This window comes from Diplotaxodon limnothrissa, linkage group LG18 (assembly GCF_057381915.1).
Source record: "Diplotaxodon limnothrissa isolate DT_005_m linkage group LG18, D_limnothrissa_male_GT1.1, whole genome shotgun sequence".
NCBI classification, from domain to species: domain Eukaryota; kingdom Metazoa; phylum Chordata; class Actinopteri; order Cichliformes; family Cichlidae; genus Diplotaxodon; species Diplotaxodon limnothrissa.
The window spans coordinates 10,150,790-10,174,046 of NC_140613.1; the positions used below are offsets into that span (position 1 = coordinate 10,150,790).

Genomic DNA, 23,257 nt, shown 5'->3' on the forward strand with positions numbered 1-23,257 from the left:
ATACTGTAGTATATGTAAAATAAAAACTTATAGAAAATTGAGACGAGTATTTGTTTTTTTTTTTTTTATGTTTGAAAAAACTTGACAGTACACATTTAAAACAGGAATTTTTTTATTGGTTCGTTTTAGAGCAGGATCAGCAGATTCAGTCAAAAATCAAAGAACTGATTCTGTTAATTATGAAGCATTTTAGAAACACATGATCTGTGTGAACATCTATATGGTAAAAACTAAAACATTTTAATGGCTTCCACACAGGAAGCGATGACAGGCGACATAACGGTTGGTGAGGGCAAAGTGGGCGTATCCCGAGATGAGCTTTACTCAACTTCAATCAATTTCGGCCAATAAGAGCACAAGATACCGTTAATTGACATATCACAGTGCGGTAAATGCGTTAGAGGGTTACCTAGGCAACCAGGGTCTAGAAAGTCCACTAGCGACGAACCTTTTAGCTTCAAGGCTACGCGTGATGAGTGACATCGCTTCCTGCGTGGACCCAGCTTCAGTATTTTGATCAGTGTTACTGTAAACTGAACTTTTTTCCTTTATACTAAAAATTAGGCGCAGATTTTAAAAAAAGAAAATTAGAAGAAGCGGAAACTGAAATGTGTGACCATGGTGGTAATAATAATAATAATAATAATAATAATGATGATGATAATAATGACGCAGACAGTCTGAGGTACACCTGCTTGAGGTGGGATTTACGTCGTTGGCTCAGTTAAACTTGTATGGCTTCTTCTGCGGTTCATTTTTTAAAGGGTTAGTTCACTCAGTACTAGTGGAAGCATTCGTTTTCTTGCCTCACTTGAATCGACATTAACCTAATGAATTTAAGGCTGTCCATTTACCCACTTATGTACTACATGCAGAGAGTTTGCTACAGCTCTTGGCACATTTCAGACACTACATGGATGTAACACAGCAACTGCACAGAAGTCTCTTTAGCTGCAAAATACCCCAAAACAAGGTTGCAAAGTAGAAACAAAGAGCTGGAAGACGCTGCAGAGTCATGTGAAACGACTCCGTTTCAGTCATTTGAGGCATTTTAAGGCAGCTGGGAAAGACTCCGCTTAGAGCTTTATCTTAACTCGAACTCACCATGGCAATTCAATCAGTCAACTGTTTCTGAATGACATGTGAAAAAGTGCTTGGCTTGACGTGGTTTGGTAATTTGAGTGAACTGACCCTTTATTAAAACACTGAGAGGTTTCACTCCCAATATTCAGTTTCTCTCACATGAGATGGTCCATAGATTTCAAAAGTAGTGACAAACATTCCTGTTGAGACTCTATGACAGCACATGAGGGCCATTTTAAATAAACAATGGAGCCAAATTTCCGACTTACTCTTTGAAACATTGCTCGACTTTGCAAGGCTGGTTTAACCTCATCGCACTGTACATAAATATGTGATTCGATTGGTGTTTGTTGAATAACAATGACGTTACAGAAACTGACATAATCTTGAAAACTAAAGTGAAAAAAAATTCCACCCCTTAAAATTTCAAAATGTATTACATTTTTCCCTGTGAACTCCAAACTTTAAAGTGGAGCTAGTGTGTTTTATCTTTTATTTCCTGTTTTATATATATGCTAGCCAAACTTTCAAATAATCAGGGCAGTATACCTAAAACACAGAAACTTGAAGCTGGTGTATGCAAGGGGCAGCCAATCAGAAGGAAACAGACTTAATAAAGGGGGAGGAGCTAAAACAGCTTGTTTCAGACAGAATCAACTGGTGGGCGACACCTAAATAAATTATTCAGGAATTATTGTGAACTGTGGATTATGAAAAACCACCCAGAATGGCCCCCATATGCTGTCAAAAGAATAAAACCAGAAGACTAGAGCTGCTTTTGCTTCAGGTTAGGTTAGCTGAGCATAATGACTGAGACGGCCAGTGGTGAGTCTTTTTAAAGGTCCTAAACTCCTTCTACAAAATGAGTGGGTAGAAATAAATATAAAATGTGTTCATCTGTGACCTTGAAAAACTAGTAGTTGTATTTTTAAACAGGATTCAATTTGCAGCCCCCTTCCAGTTTTATGCAAAGCTAGGCTAAGCTTAGAGTTTCCTGACATTTAAATCTTTCTTTCTTTCTGTTCCTTTACACGATGCTTTTTAAAGATGATCCTGTGTACTCTCCTCCTCACACGTGACATTATTCGTCTCCAGTTTTTGTGCTATTCAGTGTAAACAAGTCAAATGCACCTAAAACGGCAGGCAGGTGAGTGTGCAGTTTAGTGACCACAATTAGAGGACTTGCAGCGCATGCGAAATGTGTGGTCTCTAAAATAACGATCGTACCTTGTGTAATCTGGTGATTTCTTGGCTTACTTTCCTGTTAAATAAACATGAGGTGGCTACTGCAATATCTGCCTGACGTTTTCACACCGAAGTCTGTAACAGACTGTAACTGAGCGGAAAATGTACTGAAAACTCCCGACAGCCCAGGCTGTAATTATATAATTTAAATGTATATATCGTAACAGATTTGGCAGCTAAAGGCGGCTTTCAAATACGCAGGATTTTACAGCAACTGTGATTACTTTGGTATTAGTGCATAGGTGCAGTTCTAGATACCACAAGGACTATTTACACATTCTTTGATATATTAACTAAAAATTACGTCAGGCAGCAGGATCAGCTTAACTCGACACCGGTCCCCTTTGTCACTCGCAAAGGACACCATGCCGGACCCACACATCAGGAAACAGTTTAGGCAGCTGTGATCTTTGCCTGAGTGTTTTTCAATCTCAAAGAGAGGCCCTCATCGCCTTCCGGTGGAGGCAGACACAAGGTTCACGTCTCCATAAGGCAGCTCCGTGTCTCCTGCTGAGTGAAGGGGAGCGTGTGTGTCGTGCAAATGTGCAAAAGATACTACAAGACCCGTGTAGGTCTGAGTCCAAACTGAACAACAGACCGTCTTCAGAACTTCCCAAACCACCTTCATCATCTCCTCCTCTTCTCCCTCTGAGTGTTTTTGATTGAGTTCCTTACATCTGCAGGGCAAAGACATCTCCAGTATCAGTCAAGGAGGAATTAAACGTAGATGCACTGCAGACATTAACTTTTCTAGCCATAACCTAAAAATCTTGGATGAGTTTGAATCCTGGTGACCTTGAGCTCAAAGTCAAGATTGGAGGTCAAGTGTTCTGAAAATCTTGTAAACGCAATAATTCAATGTAATGTAGGATTCTGGGACTGATCCAGTGGCTGTGTCTACTTTGAGGCTGAGGGGTTGCCAATTTAGCTTTTTTTGTTCCCCCCCCATTAGTAGCATTGAGCAACAATATTATAGGATATATCATAATTTCAGCAGCAAAACTATACAACCTAATGTCTGAGAAACATTGGTACTCTGGATGTTGGATCTTTTTCCTTCTAATTCACTGGATCAAACCTGAAAAAGTGTGTTGTACATTTTAAGGCATCCATCTGGGACAGGTGACCAAAAGAAATCAAAGCATCTAAAAAGTCTCTTCACCTACATTGTGATGGCAGGCTCATCTTCTAGCTATGATTGTGAATGTAAACCGTATAATTACCTTCTTCTTGCACTTCATCTTCAGTCTTGCAGTAACATCTAAACAAGAACCTACCAAAAAAGAAAGGACAGGTAAAGCTCTGAGAACATTTTACAAAACCACACACACCTGGCTACCAACATAACCTTGTGTGTCCATAATTTTATAAAATATGGAACAAAACAAAAAAAAACCCTTAACAACAAATTAGTAAAATTAACTAAACAAGCAGAAAAAAGGCAAATAAACTATAAAAGCAAGCAAATTAAAGAAAGCCATTCTAAGTAAAGCTGAAGTCATTGAGGGTTGATCATATTCTAATTACCGAGCTTTTTCATATCTTTATATGTTACCTGCGACTGGTCAATCACCAGCCAGCGCTCCGTGCTGGTCTGCATGTCCTGACCGCTAAGAGGCTCCCGCAGTCTGACCTTCACTTCAATGCGACCCCCTGTGGGTTTCCGTCCGTCCATCACCTGGCACACGAAACACCGTGATCACATCTTAACCCTCTCAGACAAACGGCCTCCTGATTTCTGTCTTAACGAATTAACTTAAACACCACAGATCAATTTCCTTATCCTTTCAAACTGAATGTCATTCACCTCGACAATCTCCCTGATTTCACTGTGTGACTCCAGCTTGTCCAGCTTCAGCAGGGCTGTTCCGATCGGCTTGTCGCTCCGTAAGAAACCGCTGTGAGACGACAGACACGGTTACACTGATGAGCCACAGCTAAGGACAGCGTGTGTGAAATAAAAAAAATCAAGGTTTAACCTCTAAACATCTACCAAGTCATTGGCAACCCATTCAACATCCACTGAAATAGAAAACCTCTCTATAGAAAAACTGTGATGCCAAAATAAACAAGACATCATTTAACATGTAGGATCATCTGGTTTCTGAACATCTGCTCATTCAGCATGTGTGTCATTTTTATTCTCTCTGTTAATCTGCACTTCTTCCTTCTAAAAACTACCCTGATCTTAAGCCCACACAGCAAACACCAGCAGAGCCGGCTGACACATTTATATAATTACACTGTGATAAGAAACTAAACCTGAAGACTCCCATCAGAGATTCTGGTTATTATGCGTTCCCACTTTCAGATCTTCTTTTTTGCAGCATATTGAAACATCACCAGTAATCCCTCACAGTAAACACCCACTAGCACGACTGATTTGACTAATTTCTCACATTTATCTGAAATAAACAGGTACAATTACAGCCCTTCTTGTGTCAAAGTCCCATTGTTGTAACATGCTAATGACTAAAGAGCCAGCAGCTGCTCGAAAAGTTCTCACAGCACATTTTAAATACTCACTACGTGTCGCATGCTGTCCGACCAGCAGCTCCTGGGACTCACCCTTTGTGCAGCAGCTCTAGCTTGAGGCCTTTAGCTGTCACCACCCTCCTGAAGCCGCGATGGTTGCGGCTGATTTGAAGCTTGAAACTCTGGTTGTATTCTGACAAAAAGAGACAACAAAAAAGTCAACATCGCTCAGCTAAATGAAGCAGTTTAGAGGACAACAAATAAAGCCAACATGGAAATATTAGGGAAGTCTACCCAACTCCTTAAGAGAGTTTTTAAAAAGTACCACAACTTTAAAACCAAAATGATCTCGCATGAAAATGAACCTAAAATAAGGCTCGGTTTGTTGTGAACAGCAAAAATGCTTGTGTCCTTAAAAAAAAAAGAAAAAGAAACATTTATACACCCTGGAACTAGAAAAGAAAATCCCACAACTAAAGCACACCTGAAGCAAGAGTCATGTCTCACCTGGGGAGTTAGTGTTCTTGATGACAGCTGTTTTGAGTTTCTGTGGCTGCTCCTGGTGGCAGCAAAACAGCAGATGAAACTTAAGCAAAAACACTCACTGGTGTTAATTTTTAAAAAGGCGGATTTTCAGGCTCTTACCGTGCTGGGATAGGGGAACTCAAACTTGACGTAAGCATCCAGATCGTTTGCTTGGATTCCTGCAGGAGGAAGAAAAGCAAAAAGCATGAAACTTTTGTTTTACCCACTTTGAGGTGTGACCTTCGACTCGATTTATGGAAAATCAGTCTGAGTAACTGATTCAAGATCACTGGTTTGTTCTATGAGTTGAATTCCCCGTTTATCCCTGTTCATCCTCCTGTTTTATTGCTGATATGAATATTTTTAAATTCTGAATAAACACGTCCTTGGGGGGGAAAACAAAAAACAGGAAAAACTGATAAATGCAGATTTTTACCGCTAGGAGCAGGAAGATTCATCCCTTTTACGATAATAACAACCATGTCAGTGCTGCTCAGCTCTGGAAATATCCTGAAAACAACAACAGGAAAAAAAGCAGGGAGAAAGTTGAGTGATTTATTGTGTCTGCTTCAAGTGTAAACACTAAGAAAACTGCACCAGTCACTCAGTGAAATTATGTTGTATACACTTTTAGAAACATATAGAAAACTGCTTTTCTCTAAAATTTGTTTAGTGCAAGCAAAAGATGAAGGCATGTATGAAATTATTTACTGCCCCTTTAATATATGAACCGTCTATTAAAATAAATGAAAGCAGATTATTTGCTAACTTTATAACTAATGAATAACTCAGCAGGAGTAAAGAATTGATGGCAAATGTTCCCACTTGGCTATGCGAAATGACTTCTCCTCGAAATGATGTTTAGGAGGAGGCAGACCCCTCGACTGAGCCAACTTCAAGACTTCCATACTCTTCTTACAGCTTTCAGCCATTTTCTCAAACCTAAAAAAAACATGAAAAAAAGGAATAAAACCTTTTCATGTTTCATGTCATCAACCATTCAACAATTAATTTAGAGTTTAAATGTAAATCTCTGTAGGTGACGAGGAAGCTTACTTTGTTGTTTCAGTGACGTTTCCCAGGTGTTTGAACTGCTCGGAGTAAGTTAAACATTTCTAAATAAAGGAAGAAAGCCAGGAGAAAGGGTCACAGAGGGTCACAGTTTGGAGAAATCAGAGGCAGAAAATCTGTTTCTGGCAGCAGAAATTATTCATGAACAAACAGAGAGCTGAAAAGTTTCTTCTGAGGGGAAATCTTGTTAATAGTTTAAAGGCATAAACACATTTATTTAAAATCACAAATAATCTGTAGAATTTGGCCGAAGAAAATTTTAATTCCGTTAAATTTCAAAAAGAACTTTTTATAAAGACTCTGCTGCGGTTTTACCTCGTGCTGCTCTTTCAGGATCTTGGCCAGCTGCGTGTAAACTTCCTCGGCTTTCTCTGAGATCTGCACGTCGCTGTGGTGAACCAGGATGAAGTCTTCGTCTTCGTCACCAGGAGGCGACGGCACCTGCAGGCAGAGAGAGAGAGAGAGAGAGAGAGCATTTTTAGCCTGTGTTGCAGACACTCAACACAACACATCAGTGTGGGTGAGATTTCTCTATAGTCTCATCTCAGCAGCTTAATTTCAACCATACACTGTTCATAACACTTTACACCACATGTGTGCAGAGACACATTAATGTCACCCGACATTTCCTTTCTTTGTTTTGTTTTTTTGCCACATTTTATTTAGTAGGCCATCTTTTAAATAAAATTAATTATTTTATTCTCTCTATATTTTACTAAGATATTTTTTTAAACAGCATGTTTAGCATCACTTGATAGCCTTGTTTTTTTATTTGGTTTATATATTTGTTTATTGACCTACTTTATTTTTGTTTATTTGAGCTCTTGAGCTATTTTTTTTCTGTTTTACTTTATTATTATTGCTTTAGTTTGTTATTAGTTGTGTTTATAATTGCTGTAACAGTAAATTTTCCAAAGGAACTTGGAAAGAAAAGCGTCTTGACTTCTTTAAATTCCTTGAAGACGTTTCACCTCTCATCCGAGAAGCTTCTTCAGTTCTAAGAGTAACTGGTGGAGAGTCCCAGATTTTAAGCCCTATGGGAATGTCCCCCAAGAGGGTCATGGATCCCCTATTGATCCTCTACCTAATCACACGAGCCAAGCTTAAAATCTCGGACTCTCCACCAGTTGCTCTTAGAACTGAAGAAGCTTCTCGGATGAGAGGTGAAACGTCTTCAAGGAAACTTAAAGATGTCAAGACGCTTTTCTTTCCAAGCTCCTTAGTCTACAATGAACTGGATGACTGAGAACCTTCACAGACAAATTTTCCAAACTTTAGTGATAAATAACATTTCTTATTTTATCTTAAATCGGATCATTTAAACAAACTGCTGATAACCCTCTTCTCTCCTGTGCGTGCGTATAATTTAACTGTACTGGCCAAAAACTTGTTTTGGGAGTCAGATTTAAATATCTAAAGCCTTCTAAAGCCTGTCATATAACATGCAAGTTTTTAGAAACAAATTGTTGTCTTGTGTTTTGCAGCTTCAACCTAATTCTTACATAAAACACAATGAAATTTCAACAACAAACATCAACGTAACTCCATCAAGGCACATTCAGAACTAACTTTCTCACTTAGTCATTTTATCTAACTTTAAATTGTGTTTCTCAAAAAATAATCTGAATCAGGCTGATCTTACTGAGCACCTAAGGACCATTTTCATCACAGCTGCCGTTTTTAGATCTTTTCCTGGAAGTCAGGTTTTTTAATAGCAAAGGCAGCACTGAAGATGAAGAGCAAGACAGGAAACATGCTCTTCATTTCTTTCTCCAACTTATCAACATTGATCAGGTTTTGCACTGAGGAATGGTGCCCCAGTGTGAGACTGTCCACACAAGCAACATCCTGCGGTGTCTAAGGGGGGGTATTAGGCAGAAACATCTGGACTGTGGTGAAAGCCAGCACAGTATCACCAGATGCCAACGCAGTATTTCCTGACCACCTGCCCTTTTTATCAAATTTGCCTCCCTGCAACATCTCCAAATACGGCTCCAAAATGAAAACACAGTTGAACGATTCCAGCCCACATTTCAGTTTTTAATAAACAGAAAAACTGAGTGGACTTTCTGTGACTAGCTTCTAAAGAGCAGTAATTAACTCTGTGCTGGTTCAGAGAACCAAACTAATGATCTTGGTTTTGGCACGCTGGAGCAGGTGCAGCGCTTATCACAGAAGGACAGACAACAGGACTTCTGCTGACAGATTTAAAACCAGCAAACATTAAAAATGTTCTAGAGGTGCACGTGAAAAAAATTTTTGGTTTTTCTGAACCTGTTCTCAGACCTTGTAATCTACAACCTGAATGAAGCCTATTTTTAACTGTAAGCAGGTTTTGGTTAATCCAAATATGAAGCGTAGATCCACTGTCTGCTCACCGTGCTGATGTCCACAGTTTTGCCGCTGCGTGCCGCCTCGATCATGGGCTCGAAGCTCTTGGCGGTGCGGAGAAAAATCTTTGCCTGCTCCATATCATTTTTCTGCTTCGCCTGCAGCGCAGCCTTCATGTATTGCTTCTTTCGACCCTCCAAGAACTCCAGCTGCTGAACAGCTGGAAAATGAAGACAGAACAGACACAAAGCGAAGTAGTTTATAGATCTGTAATGAGCCCCTAGGTTCTTCAGTCAGTCAGTACTTCTCTCCATCTACCTCGTCTAAAACTTTTTCAGTACGAGTTGAGAGGATGTTCTGTTAAAGAGTTTCTCAGGAGCCAAAGGAGTCTCTGGGTTTTCAGAGGATGTCTTATATCCTTCAGACTTAAACTCTTGTGTCTTACCTGTTTGTGAGAGTCCTTCTCCGATGGTTGTCCTGTCAGGTGAAGCTGACGGAGTCCTCTTCTGTTCGTGACCTGCTGTGGGAATGTCTAAAGTGGGCTTCTTTGGCTCTTCAGGAGCAGCAGGCTTTGCCTACACAGACAAAACACTACAGTCAATTTTTCCACAGGAACCAAATATTTAATTACCTTGTAATTCTGTGATCCTACCAATTCTTCCTTTGCCTCATCCTCTTCCTCATCTGCAACTTCAGCAGCATCACTAGAGGCAAGCTTATTAGCTGCCTCCAGAGCAGCAACAATCCCCTGCTCAGCTCCCACTGCCTTCTGGCCAGGGATCGGAGGAAAGCCTGTAAGAAAAGGTGTTCACTGACCTTTTCAGCTTAGCAGAAAAAAGAAATGTTCATGTATTTGTGCTGCAGCAATAATAAAAGTATACAAAGTAATCCTGCACTACAGAACTGAGCACATAAATATAATTGGGCTTTATAGAGTTAAATTTCACTTGGAAAAATAAAAAACATGCATCTCACCAGGGGGAACCGGCAGCTCGTCAAAGTTGACTGCTTTTCCTGCTTTGTGAGCGCGGATGGCGCTCTGGTATTGCTGCAGGAGGCAGGAGTTTAAAAATATGTTAGCAGCAGAGCCAATCCTCTCATCGGGGGGTAAACGTAGAAGTTTGCCGATGCTAAGTGCTGGGAGACTATGCTTTTATTATTATTATTATGTCTGTCACTTTAATTTATTGCCTCGTTTTATTTACTCATACCCACATAATTATTCGAGATTTTAAAGTCTTAGACACAAACAAATCCAAGCTTCAACAAAAAAGGGAAAGAGGATGGTCTGTCTCACATTTTGGAGCGGGCCCGTTTTCACTCATCCAGTACAATCCTGAACATTTCCAGAACTTTTTACCCGACAGAGGAGCACGTAAGAACACAAATGTCCTTCGCAGCTGGATCACATATAAATCTCTTTGTATTTAGCTTAATTAGCTTAGTATGCTGCCTCCAGTGCTTTCTTTTCAGGCATTCGCCTCATCTACAAACAAACAATACTTCAAGTAATCCAAGTCTTGCTCTGTGCTCGATGTGAAGAAGAATAATTGTGGAACAAATCCCGTTCTGATTCTGTTCAAAGTGTGCAGTTCATGTGTGGAAACGACCCAAGACTGCATGAAAAATAAAACGCTGTGTCTATGTCAGAGAGGACGAATGTGACAAAGCTTTAGTAACAGAGCACTCTGACTGTAAGGACAGACTTCAGAAGTTTCTCCTGTTACCTTGGCAATACGGTCGTGCATTCGGGCCTTGCGGTCGTCTCCGCTGGCCTTGGCCTGTGCAGACGCCTCCGTGTACTTGGCTCGTCTCTGCTCGAGAGCCTCCAGCACATCTTTAGGAGCTGAAGGGGCTGAAAGAAAGAAAAAAAAATCAACCAGAACTACCCACTGTAGCGACCCCGTGAACGAGGCAGTAGCTTTATCTGATTGAGTACAGAGGCAATATGGACGTGTCAAAGATGCAAATGTCTCTCGGTTGGTGCAGGAAAAATTATCAGATATAAAATAGAGTTATTATTTTGATTCGTAGCAATGATGAAAATAAATAAATAAATAAATAAATAATAATAATAATCTGGAAGAAAAAATTACTTTTCCACACTCCTTTTTGCTACAAAGCTCTTGTTTTACAAGTTAGGCACACCTGTTTCCTTTATAGTGGTGCATCTGCATCCTCCTAAAAACTCATGACAGTTCAGTTCAGCTTGAGCCAAGATGGAGAGAGAGAGAGCCTTTGGTCGACAGATCAAAGGACCATTACAAAACCTGCTGCAGCTCCTTTTGTCTCCATATCTCTGAGGGACCTGGTGTCATTCGTTTATCAGCTGCAGCTCTCTGCTGCGCTCCTGGCTACCATCTAGGTTCAAAAGGCCCAAGTAAACTGTCACCCCAACCTGTTGCTGTCCCCATTTTCACCCTCACAGCGGCTAATTGCCCTTATGAGATGCCTTTCCACTCAAAAATATCTAGCAATATGAGCTTTACTCCTTACCAGACAACCCAGTGTCCCCCACCACCTCCAAATCATATATTTGTGGTTTTTCCATCTTTTGAATTACTATATTGAAAAGTACAAGTAAGTGCCTGTTAAAAGCACAATTCACGTATAATGTTTGTTCAGTTAATTAATAACTCATACATACATATACTATACATTTTTTCACAACACAGGCTCATTGATTTCACTATGAATGAACCATGGGTGCTTATAAGGACTGTAAATCTCATCTCATCAGCCATGTGACATTTTGTGAATGTTTACTTTTTAATGCAAACAGCTGAATGTTTATCAGAGCTGTCATGTTTGGGGTCACTTCCTGCTACTCATCTTTATGTAAATTAATACAACGCTGTCACAAAACAAACAGCATGTTTTCTTCTGATATAATTTGCTGTATTTTAAGAGAAATAAGCTGAAAGCAGAACTACGTGACTGTTAAAATGATTCCTACCTGGAGCTGCTGCAGCCGGCGGGGTCGGCTGTGTGCTTTGACCAGCGGGAGCTGCAGCCACCGGAGCGGAGCTTCCTCCTGGACATTCAACACAAAAACACAAATTCAACTGAAACAAACAGAAAACAAGTTTGTGGAAGATCTGTGTGATCTCTATTGAGTTTCTAGAATAAAGTCCTTTTTTAAAAAACGACTTTTGTTATTAGTAGTTTACTGCATTTTAGATGCATAATTAATGTGACTACATACATACCCCAGTTTAGTGTGTTATAGCTTAAAGTTGAACTATGGTGCTGGTGTACATAGAGGTGTACACCCCTTAGAATTCATGGTAATGTGTTATTACCCATTTGTGTAGGTATTTAGCTACACAAAGTAAAGGATGCATTTTTTGTCTGGAGTCATCCCTTTGCGGGAAAAGGAGTGACAGGAGAGTTAACCAGGAGGGGGAGACGTGAAAGAAAACAATCAGTGTTCAAAAAAGTGACATGCCAAGCACAGGTGATGGCCATGGCAGACGGTTTTCATTGTTTTGAAAAGTACATTTTAACTTTGGTTCTACCCCTTTGGCTGGTTGAAGGACCAGAAACAGCACATGCATGAGTACTCCACAGACCAGTTGTTCCACATATTTTTGACATTGCCCCCTGGTGATGGTAAACATGTAGATGATGGCCTATGAAGCAGTACACCAAAGAAATGACTGAAACTGAATGTCAGGTCTGAGCTTTTGTCTCAGGTTGATTATTTGTGCATACTCTGACCTCATTATTTACATTTTCTGTCATGTTTAATGTGGACATTAAACATGACAACCCCTGCAACAGCACACACACACAGAATATCAGATGAAAAAGATACTTTTTCAATCATTTGTAATGCTGACACAAAACACTTAAGGTAAGTACTAAACAGAAAAGTTTATTACTGCCTGTGCCAAACAAATATTCACCATACTGACGTGGAAAATAAAGCTTAGAGGGAGATGCAGTTTAGCCTTGGATGTTACATTTTTGAATAATCTCACCAAAACATCCCAGCTGAACAAGCCCCGCCCATCTGCTGTTCAGGCCTTCTGTTTGCAACGGGCAGCCAATGAGAAGAAAGTTGGCTTAAAAGGAGAGGAGTTATAACTGAGGTTCTGGCTCAGAAGGCCCAGTATAAGATAAACAATGGCCTATAATAACCCTAACCCTAACGTAACAGGATAGCAGATTTCTAACCAATTAAGACAACACAGACTGATTGCTTTTACTGTACTTGAACCACTGGTGCCAGTTCCTTGGTGTGTTCATCATAACAAAACTGAAATTTGACGCTAGTGTTTCTCACCCTGTCCTGGAGGTGAAGGAAGGCCACTCAGATCCACTGACTGTCCTTTTTCCAACGCCTCGATCACTGCATCGAAACTCTGGATCAAATTTAAAAGAAAAAAAGGTCAAACATAATGATGGTCTTTGTGAGGATCCGCATTTTTGGCATGTTTCACATTCTTCAGAGAGAAACCCTGCCAACAGACTGTGCAGCAACACAGTGTGGGGATAACAACGTGCAGTACTATGCTACTATTTTAACTCTAGATTCAAATAAATGTTTTCTAAATCTTACAGCACTGGAAATCAAATCAGACACGAGCGATGAATGTACAGAGGATAACAGAATGCTTTTTCTTTTTTTACCGTGTTTGTTAACTCTACAAGATTTGATGCATGCTCAATAATTCTGGTGAGGCAATCCCAGAAAGTTTGTATGGATGCAGTGTTTTCGGGAGAAGAAACATTTCATCAGTCATCACAGTAATCAAAGAAATTAAATGTTTCTTCCCCTGAAAATGCTGCGTACAGATAAACAGAATGAACTTTCTGAGATACTCCAGGGGTGTATCAGGAAGGAAATAAAGCTAATGTTCAGAAAAATATAATTACTGTATAATAAAATGACCAAGCATTAGTGGACATCAGTTTGTTTAAGGCTGAAAACTTTAGATGACTCAAATTTGATTATACTTCACTGCCTGTTATTTCTCAAAGGTCTATTTAAACACATCAACTGACTTTCAAAAGAGTTTCAGTAAACTTGACCTCTGAGCTTTCCCTTGTTGTCACCGAATGTACAAGGCCACCAAAATTTGAAAGGTCCAAGATTTTTAGCATGTACATCTATGATATCTATCGATTTGAAAAGTTATGTTCACTTGAAATCATTTAATCTGATCATGTCTGATAACAAAAAAAACAGCTGGTGATACAAGTTTAAAGAGCAAAACAAAGAGAACAAGAGCAGTGTGAGGATACGCGCCTCATGAAGGCTCTGATTTCAAAAAGATATCTGGATTAATTAATCAAATTCTTCATATTTTTTGAGGAAAAAAAACATTTATTTGAGAAGAATTTAATTCCAGTTTTGCTCCCCCATCTCAAAATGTTCCCAGATCCAAATAGACACCAAAAGTTAATAACAGAAAAAAATAAAAAGGAACCAATTCCTGCTTGGTAAAGGTAAGTATTAGATTTTTCTTAAAAATAATCCTGTGAGACATCATGTTGAAAACAGACACACGGTATCTATTATCAAAAATGCAGCTTTTACAACATTCCTACAGAAGAAACTTCCTCTGCTCAGAAACATTGCTGCACTTCTCATCGGAAAAAGGCTTCATTCTGTGTATACACACAGACACAAACACGCTAAACAGGAAACAGAAACACCGTTTTGAATTACACTGTTGAAGGCCAGAAAATACACAATTTCTTACAAAGACGTGACAAATGGCTACATGTTTCTGTCTGAAATCCTTTTATCTGATTTAATATAAAAACATCACATTGAAAATGTTTTTAAACCATCTACAACAGACCTGTCAGACCACAATTCAGTCTGCTGGTTATCTGTCACTTCATTTTGAACACATCACTCATAGCTGCTGGTCTCTGACTCACCTTGCTGGTCTTGAAGTAAAGCTTAGCTTGCTCCACGTCTCCTTGCTTCTTGGCTCTCAGCGCTGCCATCTTGTACTCTTGCTGTCTCTCCAAAAGCATCTTCTTGGTGGCCTTGTTGGCTGAGGGTTCACCGAACAAATCAGATGTCAATTCCCACAGTGAAAGGCCTCATTCATCGCAATAATGAGGAGGGAGAAGACGACAGATTCGCCTCAGCTATATCAGTCATCAGCTTCCCTCCGATCCAAACTCAAATGTGTGCAAACCATTACTACACATGATCAAATGCATCATAGCGTGCTAAAATACAGAAAAAAATATAATCTAAACCTAAAATGTGTTGGTGGTCACTTTATATAGCCTGTTTAAGAGTTGAGAGGTCTTTACATAATACATAAATAATAAAAATATAATAATAAATTTTGATGAAGACGGGGTTTTCTTCATCGATTGGAAGATTAAAAACATCTACTTGTCACTGTTCTCTGGTCAGTTTAATCTGACTCGTTTTGATAATCAGCGTCAAGCGTAACAGATATTCTAACACAGACAGATTGCTTTTACTGTGCAGCTCAATTATGCCTATAGCTGTAGTCTCCATGCCAATTCTGAGCAAAGAAAAACACGGTCTAATGTGCAACTCAAGAGAAACTGACCATCTGATTGTGAAACGTCAGCAGCTTCCTCATCGGTTTGCTCCTGAGGAGATGGGAGGCTGCTCAGAGTGGATAGAGCAGCAGAAGACGATTGCTCCTCCTCGCTGCTGGGTGTGATGACATCGGGCGCGGCAGGTGACTGTGGTGATGTGGCCTCCGACTCCCGTGACTGAGAGGGCTGAGGTGGCGATGGTACAGGGGGAGCAGGCCTCGCAGGCACAGCTGGTCGCGGGGCAGCGCTCGGGGCTCCGATGGCAACAGGCGGCGGGATCTCTGCCTCATTTACAGGCCTTCCTTTTTTCACAGCACCCAACATTGACTCCAACGTCTGTGAGAGAAACCATAAATTCATAAAGTCAACAAAGACGCCATCATGTGTAATAAAAAGGGTTCATCGCAGAAATCTAATCACTTAAGACTCACAAGTGTAAACAATGACCAAGAGGTTTTATGGGCAGGAGTAAGAAAGAGATGAAAATCTTTTACATAAGGTGTTTTAAGAAATGCAAACCAAAATTGCATCTTCTGACTGTGACATAACAAACAGCTTGGTGTAAATTCATGCCCTCTGCATGTCGTACCTTCAGACCACGATCATATCTCCTGGCTTTTGAGGACTCCCCTGCTGTCTTGGCGTTCTGCAGGGCTGTCTTGTACATTGCCAACCTCTCCTCCAGGGTGTGTTGGAGGCTGCCGGGGGCTGCCGCAGAGACTTTTACTTCCTCCTACGAGTGTGAGACCAAAACAACCTAAGAAGCAGCTGGAAACATCTGGTTAAAGGAAGAAATGACTCACTGTGCAAAACATGTTGACATAAACAACATATTTTTCAGTTTCTGTCCATCTACATCTTAACCTTAATCATATGCTTAAAATTCGAGGCACGTTAAGCATCCAAAGTTTTTAAAAGACACTAAAATGCAGATGTGAGGAAATTCATCACCAGGAATGAAGTCAGACTTACTAGAAGGAATGAAAATAATTTACCTCAACTGCATCTAGTCAACAGAAGCTGATCACGTGCCAGTTGAACAACTGTTTTTTGTGTAAAAGTTTAAAACATCTTTGATTTCATATTAAAAAAAAATAGGCATCAAGTTTTATAAAACCTCAACAGGTAGGATGTTTCCTTTCCCTTTCTTTTCAGTTACTGGCAACAGGTAAAAAAATCTCCCATTTGACAAACATGTTGATGGTGTCAGTTTCAAGTTTGGCAGAAGCAGCGTGTATTGTACCTGTGCCGCTGGGGACTCTGGTGTTTCACCCTTAGAAGATTCAGCAGGGGCAGAGGATGTGGAGGAAACATCCTCAGCTTCCTCCTCACCCACCACTTCCTGTAGCTCTGCCTGATAGAGGGGGGAGAAAAAAAATGCAACCGATCAACAGTAAGCTTTCTCTGTGCACACACAGAGCTGGATTTCAGAAGCAGCGAGTGGGAGTCACGCTTCCCATCTGTTGTTTGATAAATGGAAATACTGCGAAGCAGAAAGTGCAGAACATAAAAAAAACAAACCAACTGTAATTTACAGCTTAAGAACACCATGATTACTGTGTGAGCTATAAAACTGACGGGCACAGAGAGGCCAGAGTGAATTTATTTATTGGTTTTTATTGGTTTTAGTTCATGGAGTCAGTTGATAGTGACTGTGAGTTAATATCAGTAAAATGCTGTTCTGTTCCAGTTTTTCAGGGTTAACAAGATGAGCAGTGACTTAGAAAAAGCACACATTTGCCAAAGGAACGTCATCTTTTTGGCTACAGATCACTTTCTGACTACTATACACTCAACGGACACTTCATTAAGTACACCTAGTTCCAGGTTGACCCTCTTTTGTCTGAAGAAATGCTTTAATTCTTAGTTACTTAGATTCAACAAAGTGCTGGAAACATTCCTCAGAAATTCTCAGCCCATACTGAGATGACAGCATGGAACAGTTACTGTAGATATGCAGGAAGCACATCCATGTGAATCTCCCTTTCCGCCACAACCCAAAGGCGGTCTATTGGATGGGATCCGCTGACTGTGGAGGCAATTTGAGAATAGTGAACTTGCTGTCATACTCAGGAAACCAGTTTGAGCTCATTTGAGTTTTTGTGATAGGGGATAATATCCTGCTGGAAGCAGCCATCAGAAGCTACACTGTGGTCATAAAGACGGTCAGAAATTACCAGCAACAACATTTAGGTAGGCTGTGGCATTCAAGCAGTGCACCATGGACACTAAGGACCCCAAAGTGAACTGCCACTAGCTGGAGAGTTTCTCTTTTTCAAACCATTCTCTGTAAAGCCCAGAGATGATTGCATGAGGAAAATCCCAATGGAGCAGTTTCTAAAGTCACTTAAATCACCTTTCTTCTTCATTCTGATGCTCATGCTTGAACTTCAGCAAGTTTTGCTGACCATGTCAACATGCCTAAATGCACTGAGTTGAGGCATGTGATTGGCTGATTAAATATTTGTATTAAAGAGCGGTGGAACAGGTTTAGCCGCGAAAGTGGCCAGTTGGTGTAATTGTGCATTTGTTAAAACACCGCTACAAGAAACTGGAAACCATGACTCCTAAGGAATCTAACACGAAGCACGATTATTGGGTTAGTGAGCCACATCATTCTGAAAGGATGGAATAAAGTGACCTAAAACTTAAACCAGACTGGTCAATGTATTTGTAGACTTTTGATCACCAACAATATCCAAGCTCGCTTTGATTAGGCCGGAAAGTCATTTCCACGTCTCTGCCATGTATGGGACTTTATCACTGCACTCAGTAGCCTTTCATCTTTAAATCTATGCAGTTTACAGTTTTAAAGCTCTGGTGTGCACTGAAAACATACCAAGTTATAAAATAAACACATCAGCCTAGATTTCTGATTGCTTGCTGGCCTTGCCTAAAGTTTGGGAATGGATCAAACAGAGCAGGTTATTTAAACACTAACCAACAGGTCTTCATCGTCTTCTACATTGTCGTCATCATCATCATCCAGGTCCTTCATACACTCGTCTGCCATTCTTGCGATATCTTCCATGGGTAGGGGACCTACAACACAATCAAGATGTCATGAATTCACATTATAAGCAGAACAAATGAAGCAATGCAGTGTGGATGACATCTTCTAAAACAAAGAATTCACAAAGAGTGATTGTCCGGGGAATAATTATCACACATTCACTAGACTCAGCCAACAGTCAAAGTCTCCAAATGAAAGAGAGCATTCTCACAAAAAAGTTTTATAAACCTAAAACTTGAAGATCATCTTTTCTCTGTCAGTGCGCCCCAGGGCAGCTGTGGCTACAATGTAGCTTGCCATCACCAGTGTCTGAATGTGTGTGTAAATGGGTGAATGACAGGTTGTGTAAAGCGCTTTGGAGTCCTTAGGGACTAGAAAAGTGCTATACAAATACAGGCCATTTACCATTTATGAGGTACTATTCAGCTGTTAAAGTTAAATCGAGTTCACACTCTTGACTTAAACCTCTAAAATACACTTAGAAGTGAAAGACTCGGTCGTGTTCGGGGAGAGCACAGCAAAGATTGTTGAAACTGTTTCAGTGGTTTCGCTGATATTTTTACATTTAGCTGTGATAGGCTAAATAATTCACTGTTGTACATAAACAATCCTCTCCCACTGGTATAGTCTGTTTCTTTCTACCACTATCTTCAAGTGGGAATACACTCTCTGGTGTGTTGTTGTTTTTTTGCACTTTATGGACTGTGAAGTACAGCTGCTTAATTCCGGTATAATCCTAATTATTTAATAAAATCAGGAGTGACACAATTACTCACAGACTTTGAGAAAAAAACTGGTTGATTCATTAAACTTTAGAAAAAAACATATTTCATTTTATTTCTTTTACCATTAATTATATTTAGATGAACTAAACCTGCTGCAGTCTGTTAAGGAGGTGAAGTTAGACACTTATGGAGGAAAGGGATGTACTAATTGTTGGAAATAAAAATGTGGCACAATAATTGTTATATCTCAAGTATCTGGTTTTAATAATTGTCGGAAGTCAAAACTCAAACTTAAATTAAAATTCTACTTCTAGCACATCCCAACTATGGACAGTACTTGTGTTGTCTTAACGAGGTCTAAGTCAAATTATTTATATACACATTTGTGGTGGCTAAGGTGGCAACCTCCAGGGCCCTATTTCAGGAAGCCGGTTTAGTGCAAACTCTGAGTAAGTAAACCCTGGGTTAACGGAAACTCTGGGTTTTCGGTTTCACAAAGCGAGTTTAGATTAATTCTGAGCGAGTTACTATGACGACACACTCCGTGAAGCTAACCTGCCCCCTAGCAGGTTAGCTTCAACTAACCCTAACTTTCTCCGCCTCTTTGTCGGAAACCTGACTGTAGGAAGTGTCAGACATGGCGTGCTCCTTCCTTGAAGAGCCAGTAGATGTTGAAGCCCAAATTCTCCGCAGAGCTCTCCGCCGGGAGAGAGTGATTAGAGCGCGTTCGGACATTTTATCATTTCCTGATGATTTTCTGTGTGAACGTTACCGTTTTTCAGCACAATCTATAATTTATTTGAATAACATCCTCAGGCCTAATATTGCTCATGTGACACATCGCGGACATTCTCTCAGTTCTGTACATATTATTTGTATTGCACTTCGGTTTTTTGCAAACGGGAGCTTTCTGTATAATATTGGTGACGCTGAGCACGTTTCCAAGGCTACCGTCTGTCGGGCAGTCAGGAATGTTACAGTTGCACTGAAACGTCTCCTGTACTCGTTTGTGGTGTTCCCCGGTCATAGACCCACACGATTTATCAAAGAGGGATGCCACAAAATTGCAGGTATCAGGATGAACGAAACTTAATTCATGATGTGGTGATACTTGAACTACTACTTAAATTTTACATTTATTCTCACGGTTCCCAGGCGTGATTGGCTGTATAGATGGCACTCACATTCCAATCATTGCTCCTTCAGTAAATGAAGGAGACTATGTGAACAGGAAGTCTTTCCACAGCATTAATGTGCAGGTACATAGTTCCCTGTAGCATTTCAAACTAACAAATTATTTCATTATAGTAATGGATGCTAATTTGTGTTCTCTGCACTGTGAAGATCATATGTGATGCTGCCAACATTATCACAAATGTGGAAGCCAACTGCTCAGCCTCTGTGAGTGGTGGTGGTGGAGGACCCCCACCTGTTTTTCGGGCCTCCGCTTTTTTTCTGTTGGCTATAACGGGTCACATTTGAGCATACAGAGTAAGCAAATATGTACTTGTAATGTGCTCAGATAATTTCAATAAGTGCTTACAGAAAGAAAATTAATGTAGCCTCTAACTGCAATTGATTTATATAGGACAAACAGACCAAGCACTATGGCTCATAATACAATTACACCTTACCTGTTTGGACTATATTTTTATATATCATTTTTACTTGCTGCCAGGAACGTTTGGGGCCTGTTGGGTTGCACCTGCCCTCAAATCACATCACAAAATAAAATGTATGAAAGAAAAAATAAAATAAAATATAATAAAATAACGTGTTAAATGGGTGGAAATCCCTAGATCAATGTTTAAATTAACACTCACGCATTGACTCTGTCGGCTATATTTTGCCATGCATGCTCCCTTTCTTTTGCAGCTGAGGCTGTGTTGCTTTTTTCCGCGGAATTTGCATGTTATCGGCATATGCTGCCATCAGAATTTCGGCCTCAAGCGCTGTAAAATACATTGACCACGCCTTCTTTCCCTCCGTCTCCATGGTGACTCGCTTAATCTGTGCTCCACTAATCAGGGCTTTATGTATCCTCGTGCGCGCGCTTAACTTGGGGTTAAAGCAACTCCGCGTTGACTGAACTAATTGTTATCAGCCTTTCTGAAACCGAATATTCCGAGTTGGACAGTTCGGGGTTACTCAACCCTGAGTATCGTTTTTCACTCTGAGTTTTCTAAACCGGCTTCCTGAAATAGGGCCCAGAACTAAAAAATGATGCTGAAGTGCTACAAACTGCAGTTTCTGGAGGCATGTAAATCCCCAGATTTCTACTTAAAATGTTCACATTTACTGCATTAAAAAGTTTGCTTATAGCCTGGTACAAAAAACAGTCTTGGCTTCTATGAATAGTTACTACTGAGTAGCTTTTTTTTGGCCTACATTCATCTTTACACTATCTATGGTGTTGACCATATTCAGGACAACTCGGGACATCAACTCAGGAGATCTAAACCCCGACTTTAGAAGCTTTGAGTTTTTGTTGCAAAAAGAGAGCTAACTTACACGCTGAGTGAGCTTCCAGACTAACAAAGTCTGTGCCCCTAACATGCTCACTGACAGTTTTTCTTCAACAAACTCTGATTTTATCTCTGAGTACTGCGTTCCTGCTATACCTTTATTCTTTATTCATTCATTAAGAGTCCCATCAGGGGTAAAAGATCAAATATGAACAAGAAATATGAAAAACAAACACACGTATCAACAAATTACCCGGTGACAGTGTGTGTGACAGTGGGCAAGAGAGGGAACTTTTACTATATCTTTCTTCCCTGATTCTGTCTAACAAGCCACAAAAATGAATTCACTTTGCAATGCCTCCATATGACAACACACTGCTGGTCCAAGCAAAGAAATCTCCGATCATACTTTTGGTACCTAATGGTCTTCCTGCATAGCAAATCTGCACAAATAATCAAATTATATTAGCAATAACAATGTCCGCTTCCGCTCAAAACCCACTTCCTGCTGGGCTGCAGCATGCTTTCAGGTAATTTATTTTTAATATTTGGGATGGCTGTGGCACTGGAGTTAGATTTAACTAATTGGTAGATTGGTGGCTATCCTTTGGAAAGACACTGAACATCCATCAGAGTGTGACTGGATGAATGAGGGTTGTAGTAAGAAAACATTACAGAGTACAAAGGAATCCACTGTTAAAATCAGTTCACTAAATATACAAAATTACAAAGGCTGTGAGTGATCTCAATACTGACCACAATAACAGCCATAATTAAGCATCTCTACCAACCAACAAACCCTCTGCTTCCTGTTTACACTGACACATAAAGTGTAGTTGCATGATCTTGCGAATCATGTCTAAAGGAAAATTAGTAAATTCGGAGGTTATGTTCGAAACTGCTAAAACACACACCTGGATGGTGACTGCATTTGTGTGGATGTAGCCTGAGACTGTGAGTGCAGCGCTTAAATGACAGCAAATGTTAGCTGTACCTACCACATGTGTAGAAGGGTGCGTGTGGAAGTGGGGTTTTCAGAACTTTAAGTTATAACTACTGCACTTACTTTTCCCCTTCTGCCTGGCTTTTCCTCCTGCAGCAGCCTTTTTTCCAGTAATAGCAGCAAGTTCCGCCTCCAAATCCGGATCGTCCAGGTTTCCGTCCATGCCCATCATCATCTCCTCGGGGTTCAGGTCTACAAACAGACCCATCTAAAAGCAGGAAGTAAGGGGATAAACGTCTCCACGCTGACATATTTCTGAAGAGAAAACCTCCTGTTTGCAACCTTATGTTTACTGGAGTTGTTACCTGCTTGGCAGCAGCGGCGCCCTGGCCTTTGGGCTGCGGTGCTCTCTTCTTCTTACCAAACATGTTTGTTTTGGTTTCTTGTTGTAGAAATATCCCCTCGGAGACACCCCGGTGGTCCAAACCTCACCTACACGAACACACGTACACTTTAAGAAAATATGTCGGTGTTGTAATCAATGTCGGTTGCAGTAGTTGTTGAAATCATGTGAGCGGTTGTCAGGTGGCTCCCGAACAAGCTGCGAAAACGAGCTGCCAAACAACGGTGACGTTAGCCCAGCTAGCTGCTAGCCAACCATGTCTGTCGGCTCTTAAGTCTAAAAGTTAATTTATAAACAAGATGGAAACTACTTCTGTATCTGCCGCGAGGGCTTCAGAGAGATTATCATACCGCGAAAAGACCGTTTACATTTACCTGTTCGTTCACAACTTCATCAGGTAGTTTTCAGAGGAACAGTTTCATTTCTATGCTTTGA

The 23,257-nt window shown here is 40.3% G+C and overlaps 1 protein-coding gene across 1 annotated transcript; it reads right to left on the minus strand.

Moving 5' to 3' along the window:
• Positions 1-1,585: 1,585 nt before the first annotated feature.
• cc2d1b (coiled-coil and C2 domain containing 1B) lies at positions 1,586-23,257 on the minus strand. The gene is made up of 26 exons (XM_085377918.1): positions 23,197-23,257; positions 22,785-22,911; positions 22,543-22,687; positions 18,215-18,315; positions 16,517-16,627; positions 15,863-16,006; positions 15,282-15,609; positions 14,626-14,744; positions 13,019-13,097; positions 11,687-11,764; positions 10,458-10,585; positions 9,706-9,778; positions 9,383-9,522; positions 9,176-9,305; positions 8,778-8,950; positions 6,715-6,840; positions 6,385-6,443; positions 6,154-6,270; positions 5,765-5,838; positions 5,449-5,507; positions 5,311-5,362; positions 4,897-4,996; positions 4,136-4,226; positions 3,884-4,006; positions 3,552-3,601; positions 1,586-3,005 (listed from the first exon to the last, which is right to left on the minus strand). Exons 2-25 carry the CDS (start codon positions 22,845-22,847, stop codon positions 3,590-3,592), a joined length of 2,625 nt encoding a protein of 874 aa, XP_085234044.1. The 5' UTR covers positions 22,848-22,911; positions 23,197-23,257; the 3' UTR covers positions 1,586-3,005; positions 3,552-3,589.